Genomic DNA, 15,714 nt, shown 5'->3' with positions numbered 1-15,714 from the left:
GAATGATCAGGTCTTACAACAGCTTCCTCTGGTTCGACATGGCAATAGCATTTAGAGTAATATATATTGTCTAGAAATAGCCCCTTATAATGAAAAAACTTACTCTAGGCTTAATTAATTTCTTCTTTCAACGTTGAGCAACGGGATAGTAGACAACTTTTGGACAAGTTCTTTTATATCGTGGATTTCTTTCAAAGATTTTCAATTTCTGGAAATTCAGTGCTTCCCGTTATTCATGCTAAAAACTTCAGTAAAAAAATCTTAGGTTAACCTAGCTAGCTGCATGTAAATAAATAAAAATACGATCTGACAATTTTGGTTATTTCAATACGGTTAAATGCATATGTATTTGTAGCTAGCTATCATCGTTTGCTTGTGATTAGTTGCTTATTAAAGGGTTTTGGGATTGTTTTTGTTGGATAATGTCATTTATTATCTTCTAATCGATCTTGTTTTGTTGGATTTTATGCAGTGGTTTTCAAAGGAAAGAAAAGTTAAGAATGTAATACAGCTATGAAATAAGGAACAAGAAGGATATGTTATTTGCATGAATATAATGAGAGTCAAATGAAGGAATTGTTACACGCATGAAGGAAGGAAAATGAAGGTGTGTATGCGGAAAGAAAGCGGCTAAAGGAGTAAATCAATTATGAAGACAGATAATCTCAAGAGGTAGTGCTTCAAATATTGTGGTCTTAGCCTTATCATTAGTGTGGTATTCACAATCGAGCACTTTAAGCTTGTATGGCTTTACCTTATTCCAGGGATGGTATGCTAGGTTTGGGTTTTAGTTTATTTTGAAGATTACAATTGGTGTTGCCGGTGAATGTTGGGTGGTTATGATGAAGGCTCATAGGGATAAAGTAGTCTTTGAAGTTGGTCATGTATACTTTATAGTGATATTTTGAGTCATGCATATTCATCGTTGTTAGATTATACGGAGTATGTAGAACAAGTAAAGCTCTACACTAACAAGCCCTGCAATAAAAAATGGCTAAAGATATTCTTAAATAATTTAGTTTGTGTTAGATTCTGAAATTAGTTTGAATAGTAAAAGTCCTTATGAAACAATGTGTTTCAGTGATCATGTGGTGAGAATTACTCGTAGCTTATCAGAAAGTAAATCTAAGTGGTGTGCCATTGTGCATACTATGTGTATCAGAACACAAACAAAACATTTCTTTTAAATACTATGTGTATCAGTTAATGGCAGATGCTACATGACAGCTCAAAAGCATCAACTACCATTTACCACACGATATCACGAATGAGGATCACAGAGAAAGGATGTTAGCCTCATATACGGTTTGCAATTCTCCTTTTGCGTTATGTTTGATCGAAGTAACTATTCTTCTTACTTCCATCAAGTTTACTTGACACTATAGGATATAGTAGGACATCAAATCCAATGCAGGCATAAATAGCGAGGGAACCAACAAAGAAGAGACATGTAGGGAAATAAGTAGTAAGATCCATTCATGTCAAACGTAAATGTTTGTACAAGTAAATTGTGGTAAAAACTGTAGCAATAACCACAGTACTCATTCTGACTTTTTACACTATTCATTTATTAACTTTAAATTTTTTGTTATTTTTAATTATTACTGGATTAATCTCAATACATATTTTCAAAATATCTAATTTTGATTAATATGTAATTAAAGATATTGATGGTCAAATTTAATATTTAAATATTGTAGAAAGTCAAAATGATGGAACTATTGTGAAACAGAGAAAGTATATAGCAACTTAATACATACCAACCGGTAGATGCTCATGGCAAAAAAAAGAACTTCATAGACGCTTGATGGCTGTTTAGCATCTGATGCTGAAGGAGAATTGTGACGAAACTAGCAATTGCTTTGGTTAAGCATAATATACAAATGCAGTTTTCAACTTGCCATTTCAGTGCTTGAAAAATAAAATATCTCTGCCACAACTAGCTTTAATAGCATCTTCTACACTGTCAGCTTTATCAAAATCAACTTTAAAAGTCACCATTGTCGTATCATCTTTTCCAGTTTCATAATCTTGCTTGACATCTGCTGCTTGAAAAGATTGAAGCTGTTAAACAAAGAATGAGTCAAACAATAATTTTCCCATAAAACTGTGACTTGTGATGTAGAAAATAGATCATGGGTCACTAGTCTTTAGAAATTCACAAGTTACAACAAAATAAAGCAGGCCCAAAATGTTGAATGGAAAATCTCCTCAGGTCATCATCACCTACATCATCTCATTACAACATCATGTACAAGCTCTGAACAGATTTGGTTTCTCACCCACCTTATACAAGCTAATATCCTAATGGTTGGAATTATTAAACCTTGCTTAATAATGTAATCTTGCATGACAAAATTAGCAAATCACAACAATTGGTAAAAGAAAACACTAAAATGAATCATTTCCTGATTTTGTGGAATATCAGTTAATCAATTGGGGAATATAGAGGGTTGATTTGTGCTAGTTATGTGATTAACTGATTTTCTGAAAAGGATTCCATGTCTTTCTAGGTTAGTAGATGCAAATGCTAAGCTAGTGAGCGAATTTGAGTGTTTTTTTGCTAATTTGTCAAGAAATTGAGGGTTAGTAAGAGCATATAGGTTAGCTTAATGATTAGAGTCATTCTAGTTCCATGGTGGAGCGAGAGCTTGCTAATAGAATTAGAGGACTATGGCTTTTTGACGAAAGGCTTTAAATGCTTATAACTTTGGTTGACTCCCTTTTGTATCAAGTCTTTGCAATATCAAGCACGTTTCTCCCTTGTCTTTGCCCAATGAATCCATTTTGAACACCAATCCCCTAGTCTTTTATCCTTGATCAATTTTTTAGATTCCCTTTGTTGTTTCTTTATAATTCAAACTCTCTTCTCCCTTTCCTAAACTAGCTTGTAGCTTCATTTAGTTGATAAACTCTTTTCTCCATTTTCTTGGGACGATCCATACACTTACCAATATAGTCAATGTAGTGCGTTAGCTTAGTTTTAAAAAGCGCGCCTTGGGCGCAAGGCTCACCTAGGCTCAGCCTTTGGCGCCTTCTGCTCTCCATGCTCACCAATGTCAGTCGGTTGCGCGCCTTTGTGCGCCTTAGGTAAGACGCAAGGCGCAGCGCCTTGTGCGCCTTCATTTATGCGCAGCACGCTAACGTAGATCTTTAATTAACTTCTTTTTTTGTGATGATTAGGGACCCGGGGTCATTGGGACTAAGGCTTTGTTGTTGTTTTTCTTTTTTAATGATATAAACATACCCCATGCGACCTATGCGACCTATCAACTGTCACATTTCTACAACCTAAGCTTTTTGGGTAGTAGCATAATATGAGTTAGTTTTCATATTTCCGGCTTGTAATCACCATGGAAGGTTCTAATTTTGGCACTCCATCGTTGGGATCACGCGATGCTTATGAACGAGCAAGAAAATATGGCACTCCAATAGTATTATGTTGTTTTGAGTATAAATTATGTTAATTTTGTTCTATACCGAATCTTAATGTTTATTAGGAAATTATGTGCGTCTCGTATCCAAAAGGCGCGCGCCTCAGCCTTGCGCCTATGCTTCATGACCCTTATGCGCCTTGCGCCTTTTTAAACTAAGTGTGCTAGTTAGGTGTTTTTACAAATATTGTTTGATTAGGTGGTATTCGTAAACGACACGAAAATCTCCTATCAGCTAAGGACACGTATCAAATTTTGGCGTTGTTGTCGGGAAGATAAATTTTAATACTCTGGAATATCAAAGTTTTACTACTTGTCAGTTTAGTTGTAGACAATCTATACCAAGTTTGATGATAAGTATGTTTGTGTGTCGTATTATGGTCTTAGTTTTTCTGCAAATTGGAATCTAGGCTTTTGTCCTATGTTATACGAGCTACTCCCTCCGTATTTTTTTAGCGGTTACATGTACCACATGCGGCCGTATTTATTTAGGAGTTACATTTGGTAAGTTTTTTACCCACTCACAAATTATTTAATATATTTTACTTTCCTATGAGGCCACTACTACAATAAACTCTCTCTCTACTTTTATTAAAATATTTTTCCTACCATATTTTTTCTATTTGTTTATTACTCCTCCTCCCACTTGCTTTGTTATTTATGCTACTCTTCTATCTTAATACTTGTGCCGATCAACATTTAACTTCTAAAAAAATATTAAGTAGGTTAATAACTTATGTATGTTTGTATAGATTTTTACTAATCTGGTGTCAATTTTATTTATTGCGTGTAAGGAGCCTCTAGTATTGTGTACTTCTGTATGAGCCTAGTTAGCATCATAATTTTAAACGACTGAAGCACATTTGTTGACAGTTTACTTTTTATGGTTTTGGGTGATGATGAGTCAATATCTATATTGCATCAAGCCTGAATACATGAGGTGCCCTTTGAATCGTAGATTGATGCTCGTATTCCCTTTCGCTAGAATAAGATTTTCCATATTTGTCAAGGATGCATGAAGTGACAACTCTGATATGTTTAGGATGATTGTTCTAAATATTAATAAGTGTTCGTCTTATCTTGTGTAAGTCTGAACTAGCCTTTGTTTATTGTTTTCACAACTGGACGCCTAAAACAAAAAGACCACTTCCTCAGCTAACTAAAACATTACAGAGTAGTTGTAAATCTGCTACCATTACTGCATTTCATTAACTTGCTTGCTTGGAACTTTATACTTATTTTTATTCTTTACATGCTATGGAATTCTATAGCTAAAAACTAAATTTGGGACATTCAGAAAGTATAAAAAGCATCAATTGATCAATCAGATATTTCTGGCTACTCTTTCTGTGACAGTTTGTATTGCATTTCATTTGTGCATGAAATACTTGGATGCAGAGCTTTGGTAGCAGTAACTTACAGTGAATAAGTAACCCACTGATTTACCTCATAACTGGCTCAAATTAATTCTGAATATTAAGGATAGGCGATTACGAATATTCTGAGTATCAATATGTATTAAATGCTTTAATTCTTTGTAAATCTGCTACCATTACTGCATTTCATTAACTTGCTTGCTTGGAACTTTATACTTATTTTTATTCTTTACATGCTATGGAATTCTATAGCTAAAAACTAAATTTGGGACATTCAGAAAGTATAAAAAGCATCAATTGATCAATCAGATATTTCTGGCTACTCTTTCTGTGACAGTTTGTATTGCATTTCATTTGTGCATGAAATACTTGGATGCAGAGCTTTGGTAGCAGTAACTTACAGTGAATAAGTAACCCACTGATTTACCTCATAACTGGCTCAAATTAATTCTGAATATTAAGGATAGGCGATTACGAACATTCTGAGTATCAATATGTATTAAATGCTTTAATTCTTTGGATCTGTTGAGTCATTTCTTGCTTAATTTTTCAATTCCCTGATTGATTTGTTATGTCAGCCAGAATTGATGGCAAGTTCACTCTTTCTGAGTATCACTAAGGCTCTGTTTTGTTCACCCTATGTTCACTTATTTTCAGGTCTGATGTGATAAGATGTAAGGGTGAAAAAGTTTTGATAAGATATATAAGATAATATGATATAAGATAAGATAAGGGTCAATAAGAGTCAAAAGACACCTTTTTATAACTTCCAATAAGGGCCAATAAGATAAGATATGATAATATAAGATAAGATAATATAAGGGATAACAAGATAAGATAAGATAAGTTCAGGGCCAATAAAATAAGATAATTGAAATTCGGGTAATAGAATGGTACCTAAGTGTTATGTTTTCATTGAATATAACTTTTTAAATTGTCCATGACAGTATATTGCAGGTCTTAAAATATACTCCCTCCATTTTGAAATAATGGGGACACTTACACATTTCAAAACAACCAAGATAAATGATCAGAAAGTAAGAAATAAGTATGGAAAAAGTGGAATGTTGTAAGAAAATAATAGTAAACAATTAGGTTGAGTGGAGTGGTATAAGAAAAGAAGAATAAAATAATAGGTTGGGTGGAAAGTTATGAGTAAAAACAGAATATAAAAATACATTGAGTTGAATGTTGCAAGTAAAATGGGAAAAATAATAGTGTGAATGCATTAAATATGGTGAGTCATCTACCAAAAATAAATAAAGCACATTGTCCCTATTATTTTGAAACACCCATTTAAGGAAACCGTCCCCATTATTTCGAAACACAGGGAGTACTACCGAATAAATTTAACCGATGATGTTTAATCTGTTAAGCTGTTTTAGACCCATTACGTGTTCAATTTTTCTGTAGCCCATATTCTGGAAACCTTTTCTGCTGTTAAAACTTTAAATTGTTAACCAGATACGAATATACGATAATCAGCAAACCAGCAGCATGTCCAAATTATGTTATATGCATTTGTTTAACCGGTGTTGTCTGCATAATAGTTTAACTAACTCTTTAAGTTTCATACTTGACAGGTGCATGAGTGCTAGCACGCCTAATCCCAAACTCAAGCGAAGTAGGAAGTACATTGATTATGTGAACCACCCAAGTGGGGAGAAATTACTCCAGGCTTCGATCAACCAGAAGAAGTTAAAGTGAAAAAAGTTTAAATGATTGAAAGAACTCTAAAGGAGATGGCTGCCCCAAACACAGACGAAGATCCTCTCTGTATTACATTTCCTACACTGGAAAAGCCTTTGATGCTTAATTCAGGTTTCCTTAATCTTCTTCCCAAATTCTATGTGAAAGCAGGTGAAAATCCTCATCCTCGTCGACATTTGAAAGAGTTTAAGGTTGTTTGTTCTTCTTTGAATCTTAAAGGAGTTGAACAAGAGTATAGATCACATGCTTTTCCTTTCTTTGAAAGATTTGGCTTAAGACTGGTTATATGATCTTCCTAGTTAATCAATTGCGACTTGGAGTGTTCTTGAAACAACTTTTCTAGAAAGATTTACTTCCCAGCGAATCTTATTCGATCGATCAGGAATGAAATATGTGGCATTAGGCAAAACCGTTTGAGTCCTTATTGAGTATTGAACTTAACTTTTAAGAGATTGTCTTCATCCTGCCCCCAACTTCAGAGTTTTAGTTCAATATTTTTATGAAGGATTATTTCCTATTGATAGGGGTATGATAGATGCTTCTAGTGGGGTTGCATTAGTGGATAAAACGCCAACTCAAGCTAGGGCTTTAGTTGCAAGCATGGCTAAATACTCAACAACACGATACTATAAATGATGTTAAAAGAGTAAATGGAATATATGTTGCTTAGACACTGATTGAAGTGTCATGTCTGACAAGGTGTCGTAGTATCTAATACTCCGATCCAAATTTTCGAGGACACTGCGACACGGTCAAAGGAGTGTCTTGATTAATTTGCTACCACATAAAAGTGTCGGGGAAAAAGGCAGACACATTTTATTAAAAAAAAAAAAAGAAAAAGAAAATTAAAAAAATTAAAAAATTAAAAAGAAAATTCCCGAAGTAAACATAAATGATAAAGAAAAAAAATAGAAGTAGTCACGTGGGTTTGTTAATAAAAAAAAGTAAAGTTCACTTGTTATGGACGGTGACCAAAGGAAAAAGAAAAAAACATAAAGGCCCATTATATGAGTGATAGAACTATTCCATTGTAGTCAATTTGGAATATCACAACCTAAAATTAACAGTGAGATACAATGAGGCATAATATTGTTAGTAAAGCTAAAGCTAACCTGGTGGTACAGAAGCCCCAAAAGATCAAAGGAAACCTCTACACCCATGGGAACCTACAGATATAAAATGATTCAGATAAAAGTAGGCAAAAAAATCCTCGTCAAAAAGCAACGCAAATGCAATGAACTTTGCCCAAACTTATCTTAGACTAATTTCCTATAGGTTTCAACTACTCGTTATAAAGTGTAAAAAGAAAGAGAAAATAAAAGGAAACACATTACTTTTGATTTAACTAAAAGAGTCGGTGCATTTTTCAAACATTCTGAGGTGACCCCTCCATAAGCTCTAACAAGGCCTCCGGTACCTAGTTTGATACCACCGAAATACCTGTTATTTCATCAAATACAAAAAGACTTAGAACTAGAACTACGTGTATGAAATATTATTTGAAAGCCACTACTAGTGTCTTGAAACTATGTTCTTTCACAATGAGAAACCTGATCACAACTACCATAATTCTATCAATGCCCGAAGAATCAATGGCTGAATATATGGGTTTTCCAGCAGTGCCTGACGGTTCACCATCATCGTTTGATCGATATTGATCCCCAATCTATACAAACACAGCCGTAACCAAATAATTTAGTTTTTGAAGGGTGATAATTGCAGTATATATGAAGCAAGTACTGATAAATGAATGGCGAAGGGAGAAAGTGCACCTTTTTAGGGGATATAGTAATAGAATTTGCAAATTCTTAAATTTTTGTACTTCCTCCGTTCCAAGTGAAAGTAAGAGAGAGAAATGCAAAAATATAAACTTGACCATGTGAATTAAACCTTAAATAAATCAACAAGAGCGAACATGCAAGGGTATATTGAGTATGTGCAATGTGAAAGCAAATATTTTATTTCCTAAAATAGAAATGGTGTAGTATTTTTGAAACTTCCTAAAATAGAAATGGTGCAATATTTGTGAAAATAGGCAAATGGTGCAATATATTGGAACGGACGAAGTACATGCAGCATGATCTCGGGTTAGCGGGCACGTTTGGGTCTGGGGCAGGGCATAAGGGGTAAACGGCCTGAGCCAAGGAAAAAGGCCCAAAATTCACTCTAGCCTACCCGTTATTTCGGACCAATAATTTTTCGTGTAAATGTAATAACAATAATCAAGTGTGGTTCATTGGTTTTATGCATGGCTTCTATAGTACTGCAAGTGACAAAGGATCACGGATTCGATTCCCTTGAGGCCCTACATTCTGTTTTTTTCTGAATTTAATTTCTTTCACATTTATGGACTTATTCTTTAATTCCATTTTAGCTCTTCGCATTTGTCATTTGGTAACTTTGCCAATACCTGCCATTTTTATTACTCAATGTGAATCAAGCATACCACCAAAAGAAAGTGAGCCACTTTTGCACAACTCTTACAATCCTAATATTTTTTTTTCTTTTGTTATAATCACACCTATTTTTATTTTGAGATTTAGAAAAAAGAATTTAATTTTAGTATGGAGTATGTGTAATCAATTTAATTTAGCGTAATTTGAATATTTACATGCACTTGCTAAAACTATTGTACAATCCGATATTACAGACATAATTCTTTCTTCAATACATTTCTTTCATCCAACATTTTGATCCATAGATGTCTCGTTGTTAATTTTTTACATACTTGTTGTTTTTTCTGATGTTGCCATGTTGGTTTGATAATATTTGAGATACTATAATTCATGCTAGATAGTGAAGGTTTTCAAGCCTTGTATGTCTTTAATGGAGTTAAAAAATGAAAATAAAGTTATTTCCTAGTTTAATTAGAATTTAATTAGATACAAAGTAGTACTGGATCAACTTTTTAATAAAAAGCACACTCCATCCATCTACAAGCAAGTAAGTTTTTACTGTAAACCTTTAAATATATGTAGGCACCAAATTATTGTTTCTTCTGTTAGGCCACCAAAAAGTCAAGACCGGGCCTGTTTGGGGAAGCAATCCCAGTAGAGTGCATTCAATTTGATTTTCATTCACACACATAAATACACAATTGACAAAAACCAAATGTAAAATTTTCAAGTTATTCAAATTAGGGAAATTTGGTACCTTATAAGCCCAACAATTGTGAGTAGCACGATTATCTCGGACCTACACAAGATAAATTAAAATCAAAGTGCCATAATTTACAAACATAAGACAAATTAATTAAACCCTAGAATTATCATCTGAGTAGAAAATAACCTCGGAGAGGAAGGAATGAGCAGATTGTTCATTATAAACGGGAGAAGCAATAGCGATGAATTTGCTCTTCTTTATATCTTTCTCGTGCGTTACTCTGTCAGCGAGTGTCGTAAACGCTCCGGCGCCTTCGCTGCTACTGGCGGTGACCATTGTGGTTTTACTTCTTCTTCTTGTAAAAAATGATGAAATTGAGAACGGAGTCGGAAGGAAGAGAGCAAGAGAAATACGAGGATTATTCAACAGATTAACAAGGTTGATTTTGGAAGAATGAAGGTTGTAATAGGAAGGGATTCTCTGTACATGCATTGAGTTCACTTATCTGGGTATTTCCTTCTGATAATTTAAGATACTCCCGTTGAGGATCACCGTAGCCTAATCAATTCTAGTCTTACAAGTGTTTTTACTTTCTCCTTTTTCTGTTTGTCTTAAATATCTTTTTCTTCTTTTTATTTATTTACTTAAAATTAAGGCAAAATTGTCAAAAAGTACCTTATTTTTGCCTCAATTGTGAGCTAGTACCTTGTATTTTTAATTTTATCAAATAGTACCTTGAATTAAAAAATTGTTTTAAAAATGGGACCTTACTCCAACATTCCGGGCAAAATTAACCTTTTCCGGCCATCCATTCCGTTTGCTGGCTCATTTTGGGAGGGAAATTAACACGTGAACACACGCTTTTAACATCAAAACACATTGAAACATCCAACGCCCTTTCATCTTCTCATTTACTCCATTCTCTGCTCCAACACTAAATCCTCAACCACCATTTTCAGTCAATATTAAAACTCAACCACACCATTTATCACTTTCATCTTTCTGGTTGCTGTTATTGATTCCAATTGCTGCTGTCATCTTCGTCCTTTCATGTGGTCCAAAAAGTGACAGAGTGAGGTTGAAAGAGAAGGGAAAAGTGTGGTCCTTTGTACTTGGACAAAAGGAGAGAATCAATACTAGTACTTCTTACAAATTGGGGAATCTTTCAGGTTTAGTAGAGAATCTTTCAGATGAATGAGAATGGGAAGACATCTGTAATGGGAATCAATTACAAGCAATCAATTTCAGTTCATTGCAACAAGTAATCCAAAAGAATAAAAGATACTCCCTCCTGTGAGGGGGTCGAAAAAGCACGAGGCTAATGCGTGACCTCGCTCCTCGTGGGTGTGACGATTCTTTTTATTCAATCAAGTGTAATTGGATTTCCTGTGAGTATACACCCAATTGACTAGTAATATAGGATCGCCATTCAGTTTTTAACGACAATGAGAAAAACTGACAAAACCCGGTTATCGTGACATAAAGGGAGTGCAATTATGTTTGACCACGACGGCCGTAGGTTCCCTTGTGATCTCTGGTGTGGGGATCTCTCAACATACACCCGCAAGGTAGAGATTGAGGGTTCGGGGGACTGTAACTACCGAGATGAGTACTTCGCTCGTCGATAACTCCAGAGGCAGGATATCCTTACTAGCTCAGCATAAATAATTGAAGGGACATACGTTAACTATTAAACTAATCTGAGTTGATTTTAGCAATATGCAACATATAATACTAATTCGATCGTGATTATCTGATTTAAATAGCATTGAGGGACCTAGCATGATAATCCGATTTCCCAAAAATATTATATTTGTTAGGCGTGATAGAACAATCAGATTAGGTTAGTTTAACAGTTCATAAAAAGGGCGAGGAAAGCAGTTAAATCATCGAAAAGGGACACATTACGACGCACCCTTGAGAGGTGCGTCACGGTTCTCAGAAAACTAACCACTTTGACTTTACTATTTCTCCTTTTTATTTAACGAATCTCAATTATGGGACAGGATACGTTCTGTTCGATTTATGGATCGATTGCGACAGAACGCGTGAACAATTTCGCAGCGAGAGGCTTAGGCTAAGGGTTGGAGTCAATACTCAGAATATAATTGTGTGTTGTGTGTTCACGTCGAATTTAGGGGCCTATTTATAGGGAAGAGTTCGTGGAAAGATAGAATTGCAGAGTTCTAATCCACAAAGAATTAGGAAAAACACGTACCCAGGTATTTTCAGCGCCCAGGCCTGGGCGCCGAAGATTTCGGCGCCCAAAGCCAGGCGTTGAAAATAGGGTCTGGGCTGTTTTCTTTAGTCAGATTCGGATTCCTGAAATCCGTAGAGTTTGAGATTAATTCGAGTCTTTTAGCGCGTATCAATTTTATGACGGAATGCGTCTGGGCCCGTTACGAACTCTAGGCTCGTTAGGATTTTAATTAATACGTAACTCTTATTTCTGAATCATATTAGGAATAAGATTCTCGCAGTTTTCTATCTCATTTAGGATTTATGTTGGAATGCAACACCTAATTCTGACAGGTTTCTATCTTTTATGATTTGCCACTTTTAGAAGCTACCTTTTACGGCATTTACTATTTTTAGCAGGTTTCCATAAATAGCAGGTTTCGGGTGAAATGAAAAGGGGAATTGAGATTCGTTTATTTTATAGGAGATGCGTTGTCAAGTGGAGATTTATACTTTCATCATCGAACCTTTCCCTTTCGGGAATGGGGACAAAAGTAGGTGTCTACAGTTAGCCCCCACTTTGACTGAGTCTTGGAGTAAGATGATGGTCAAAGTATTAGACGGAGTGCGTCACACAAGCCATGGTGTATGTGACCTGTTTTGCGAGGGTCTCACGAGCCCCCGAGTGATAACATTTGACTTAAGGGTCATCACTTGAAATGTCGACCTATCCCTCACGTGTCATTGGGATTTGTCAACGGATAGTATAGAATACTCCCTCACTTTGTCATTGGAAGTATCTAAAGAGGCGTAGAAACTCCCTCACTTTGTCATTGGGAGTAGCTACAGAGTTTTTCGAAATCAAAGCTATAAAGTGTAATTGGGCCTGGCCAAGCCCAATCACGAGGTAAAACGTTTTTTAAAGATTCTCATTTTCAGGGCTAGCTAAACGAGAAAACCCCCTTGTTTTTATAGGACGTAAAACGAAGGAAAATCCAGCACCCTTGTTTTTATAGGACGTAAAACGAAGGAAAATCCATCAAAAGTTATCGCTGCAGCGACTAAGGACCTGCGCGGTTAGTGACGCAGACCCCGCCAGCTGAAGATGGCGAGCCTGTCCGCTGAGGGTGGACGCCCCGTCCGATAGAAGTGGACGAATCTGTTTTGATGTTTTGAAAATAAGGACCTACGCGGTTTGTGACGTAGACCCCGCCGGCTGAAGATGGCGAACCTGTCCGCTAAGGGTGGACACCCCGTCCGACAGAAGTGGACGAATCTGTTTTGATGTTTTGAAAATAAGGACCTACGCGGTTTGTGACGTAGACCCTGCCGGCTGAAGATGGCGAACCTGTCCGCTAAGGGTGGACACCCCGTCCGACAGAAGTGGACGAATCTATTTTGAAATGTATTTTGCTTTTTTGAAAATAAGGACCTACGTGGTTTGCGCCGTAGACCCCGCCGGCTGAAGATGGCGAGCCTATTTTATATTTGTAGACTTTATTTTTGTCGAAAACTGAGGACCTGCGCGGCTAGTGACGCAGACCCCGCCCGCTGAGGGTGGGCGAGCCCTGTCCGCTGAGGGTGGACGTCCCTGAATTCGTTTTCTTTTCGATTTGGGAACTCGCGCGGTTTGTGACGCGATCTTGCCGACTGAAGATGGGCAAGTTCCTATTTCTTTGGTTCTTTGTGATTTCTTTTGAGAATTTCTTTTATTCATTCTTGCAAGAGCGAATTCTTTCGAGGGGTGCTCGAATTTAGTAGTAACCTGAACGTGGGCTGACAACGTGTTTAGACGGATCTTTGTCTTTGCGACCGTCCGCTTTCGTGATTTTGAGCTAGTCTTTACGGCTCGACTTGGTCTTTGATCAGAGGACCGTGCACAAGCGTCAGTGACGTCCTTTCGATGAGGTCGAACCTATTTGTTGTTCTTTTTTTGAGATATCCAAACATGATATGGTGTATGGCGCAGTCTGGGAATGTGATTTTGATCGCGCGCTCCTCGTTGGAGTCTATTTTTTTCGCGAGCCCCCAAGCACTGGGGCTCGTCGGTTGTTTTTCGCATCTTGTAATCATGTTTGGGGTCATGCTCGTATGTGCGAGCGACCTTCTACAGTAGTGTGCTACTTTAGCGAAGCCGTGGAGTGCGACTTTAGTTTTCAGGCGACATCCGGTTTTAGCTTGGCCCGGATTAACCCTTTGACAGACAGACATTTTTATTTGGAAAACCAATGACTTGACGACACATATTTTTGGTGTTTCGAAGAATGACCATGATATTTAACTTGCTTTTTTTTGAAAAGTGTACATGAGCATTTTCTGAGACGAGTCTAAGTTTCGACCAAGTTTTATTATATATATATATTTTTTTTTTTTTTTGCTTATTTGGGAGCTAAAGGTGCTTTGGGCTTGATCCTACTTGTAATAGGGCCTCGTGTTTAGCAACACGGTCTTAAGTCCTTTCCTGTTCCGTGTTTTGTGAAATCTGGGCCTTGGGCTGCATTTCTAGCGCCCAAGGCCAGGCGTTAAACATTTCGGCGCCCAGCCGTGGGCGCTGAAAGTCCTTTCCTGGTAATATTTGACTTTCGGATTTCCTAACACGTTTCCGAATGGGATCAGGATGTCATGGGGTGCGTTCAGCTATATATAAGGGCTAGATACGTCCCTTATTTTCTACTACTCTCAAATTCTTTCTTTTCTTTTTGTTGTGCTTTAATTATTCATTGCTTTTGCCATGTCGATCCCTACTTTCTCACTCCAACGGACTGTTAGGCGTTGGCTACGGGCCCTTACTCCCACAGAAAAAACTTTGTTAAAAGAATACCACTTAGAGGCACTTTTAGGCTTACAACAAATTAATATTGATTACAACTTTCTGCATGCTGCCCTAAGCTTTTGGGACTCCGATCATCATGTTTTTGCCCTTCGGGGCAACGAAATATGTCCTTTGCCCGATAAATTTGCTGCGATCCTTGGTTATCCTACTAATGCTACTCCTGTTACCCCTGGCACTATTGAAGAGGGTAAAACAACCATAAGGGCTTTCCTAGGGCTAGATGATAACATGTTTGCTGAAATTGTTGTAGATGATAAGGTTAACTTGGCAAAACTTGTAAAACATCACTTTAGGCCTAGTAAAAATATGACCGAACAGAAATTGAATATTCGAGCCCTTGTATTTTGCTTGTTGAATCATTATTTGCTGTCGAATAACAATGGTGAGTTCGGTGACATAAGGTTGATCCCCTTGATTAGCCAGATGGAAAGTTGCTATTCTATCATGCCGTTGGTTGTTGCCGAGACTTTGCTGAGTGCGGATGAGCTGAAGAAGGATGCCAAATCCGAACATTTTATGGGAAGCCCCCTATTACTGCAGGTAATCGATTTTTTTTCTTTGCGCGCATACACGTCCCTTTTTCATATATTTCTTTTTGCCTGGGGCTGAGTTTCAGCGCCCAGGGCTGGGCGCTGGAATTTTCGGCGCCTGGTCCTGGGCGTTGAAACTGCGCCCCAGGAACTGGTTTTTTCTTTCTTTTCATTCTTTTGATTCGATCGTACCTTCTTTTGCAGATTTGGCTTGCGGAACGGCTTAGACTTTTGGAAGCTCCTGCCGATCCTAAACATTATCGCCCTATAGCTTTGGGTAACCAAAAATACTTGCACCAATGCCAGGACGAGGCCGAATGGACCTCCTTTTTTACTTATGGCATTTGTTCTATTAAGTGGGTGGTACCATGGTGGGGTTTGACTACTATGACAGGGGGTTCTGATGTATCGGTTTATGTTTCTTTGTTGGGGCTATCTCGTCCCATTTATATTTTCCCTTACCGAGTCATGCGTCAATATGGTTTAAGGCAGACTATCCCCTTTTCTGATACGGTACCACCTAAGGTAGCGGCCTTTTCACAAACACGGGT

General features: G+C 37.1%; 1 protein-coding gene across 3 annotated transcripts; it reads right to left on the bottom strand.

The window, feature by feature from the left end:
- Positions 1–1,674: 1,674 nt before the first annotated feature.
- On the bottom strand, positions 1,675–10,213 carry LOC110785249 (uncharacterized). Of its 3 annotated transcripts, XM_056840214.1 has the most exons (7): positions 9,809–10,213; positions 9,674–9,715; positions 8,293–8,345; positions 8,085–8,186; positions 7,855–7,960; positions 7,633–7,686; positions 1,675–2,064 (listed from the first exon to the last, which is right to left on the bottom strand). In XM_056840214.1, the coding sequence occupies exons 1-7, from the start codon at positions 10,112–10,114 to the stop codon at positions 1,906–1,908; spliced, it is 822 nt and encodes a 273-aa protein (XP_056696192.1). In that variant the 5' UTR covers positions 10,115–10,213; the 3' UTR covers positions 1,675–1,905. The 3 variants fall into 3 exon arrangements, with proteins under 3 accessions (XP_056696192.1, XP_021845387.2, XP_056696193.1); XM_021989695.2 differs by lacking the exon at positions 8,293–8,345 and having other exon boundaries at positions 9,809–10,211; XM_056840215.1 differs by lacking the exon at positions 8,293–8,345 and having other exon boundaries at positions 8,071–8,186; positions 9,809–10,210.
- Positions 10,214–15,714: the final 5,501 nt, after the last annotated feature.

This window comes from Spinacia oleracea, chromosome 3 (genome assembly GCF_020520425.1).
Source record: "Spinacia oleracea cultivar Varoflay chromosome 3, BTI_SOV_V1, whole genome shotgun sequence".
NCBI lineage: Eukaryota > Viridiplantae > Streptophyta > Magnoliopsida > Caryophyllales > Amaranthaceae > Spinacia > Spinacia oleracea.
This window is presented reverse-complemented; position numbering and strand designations above follow the sequence as displayed.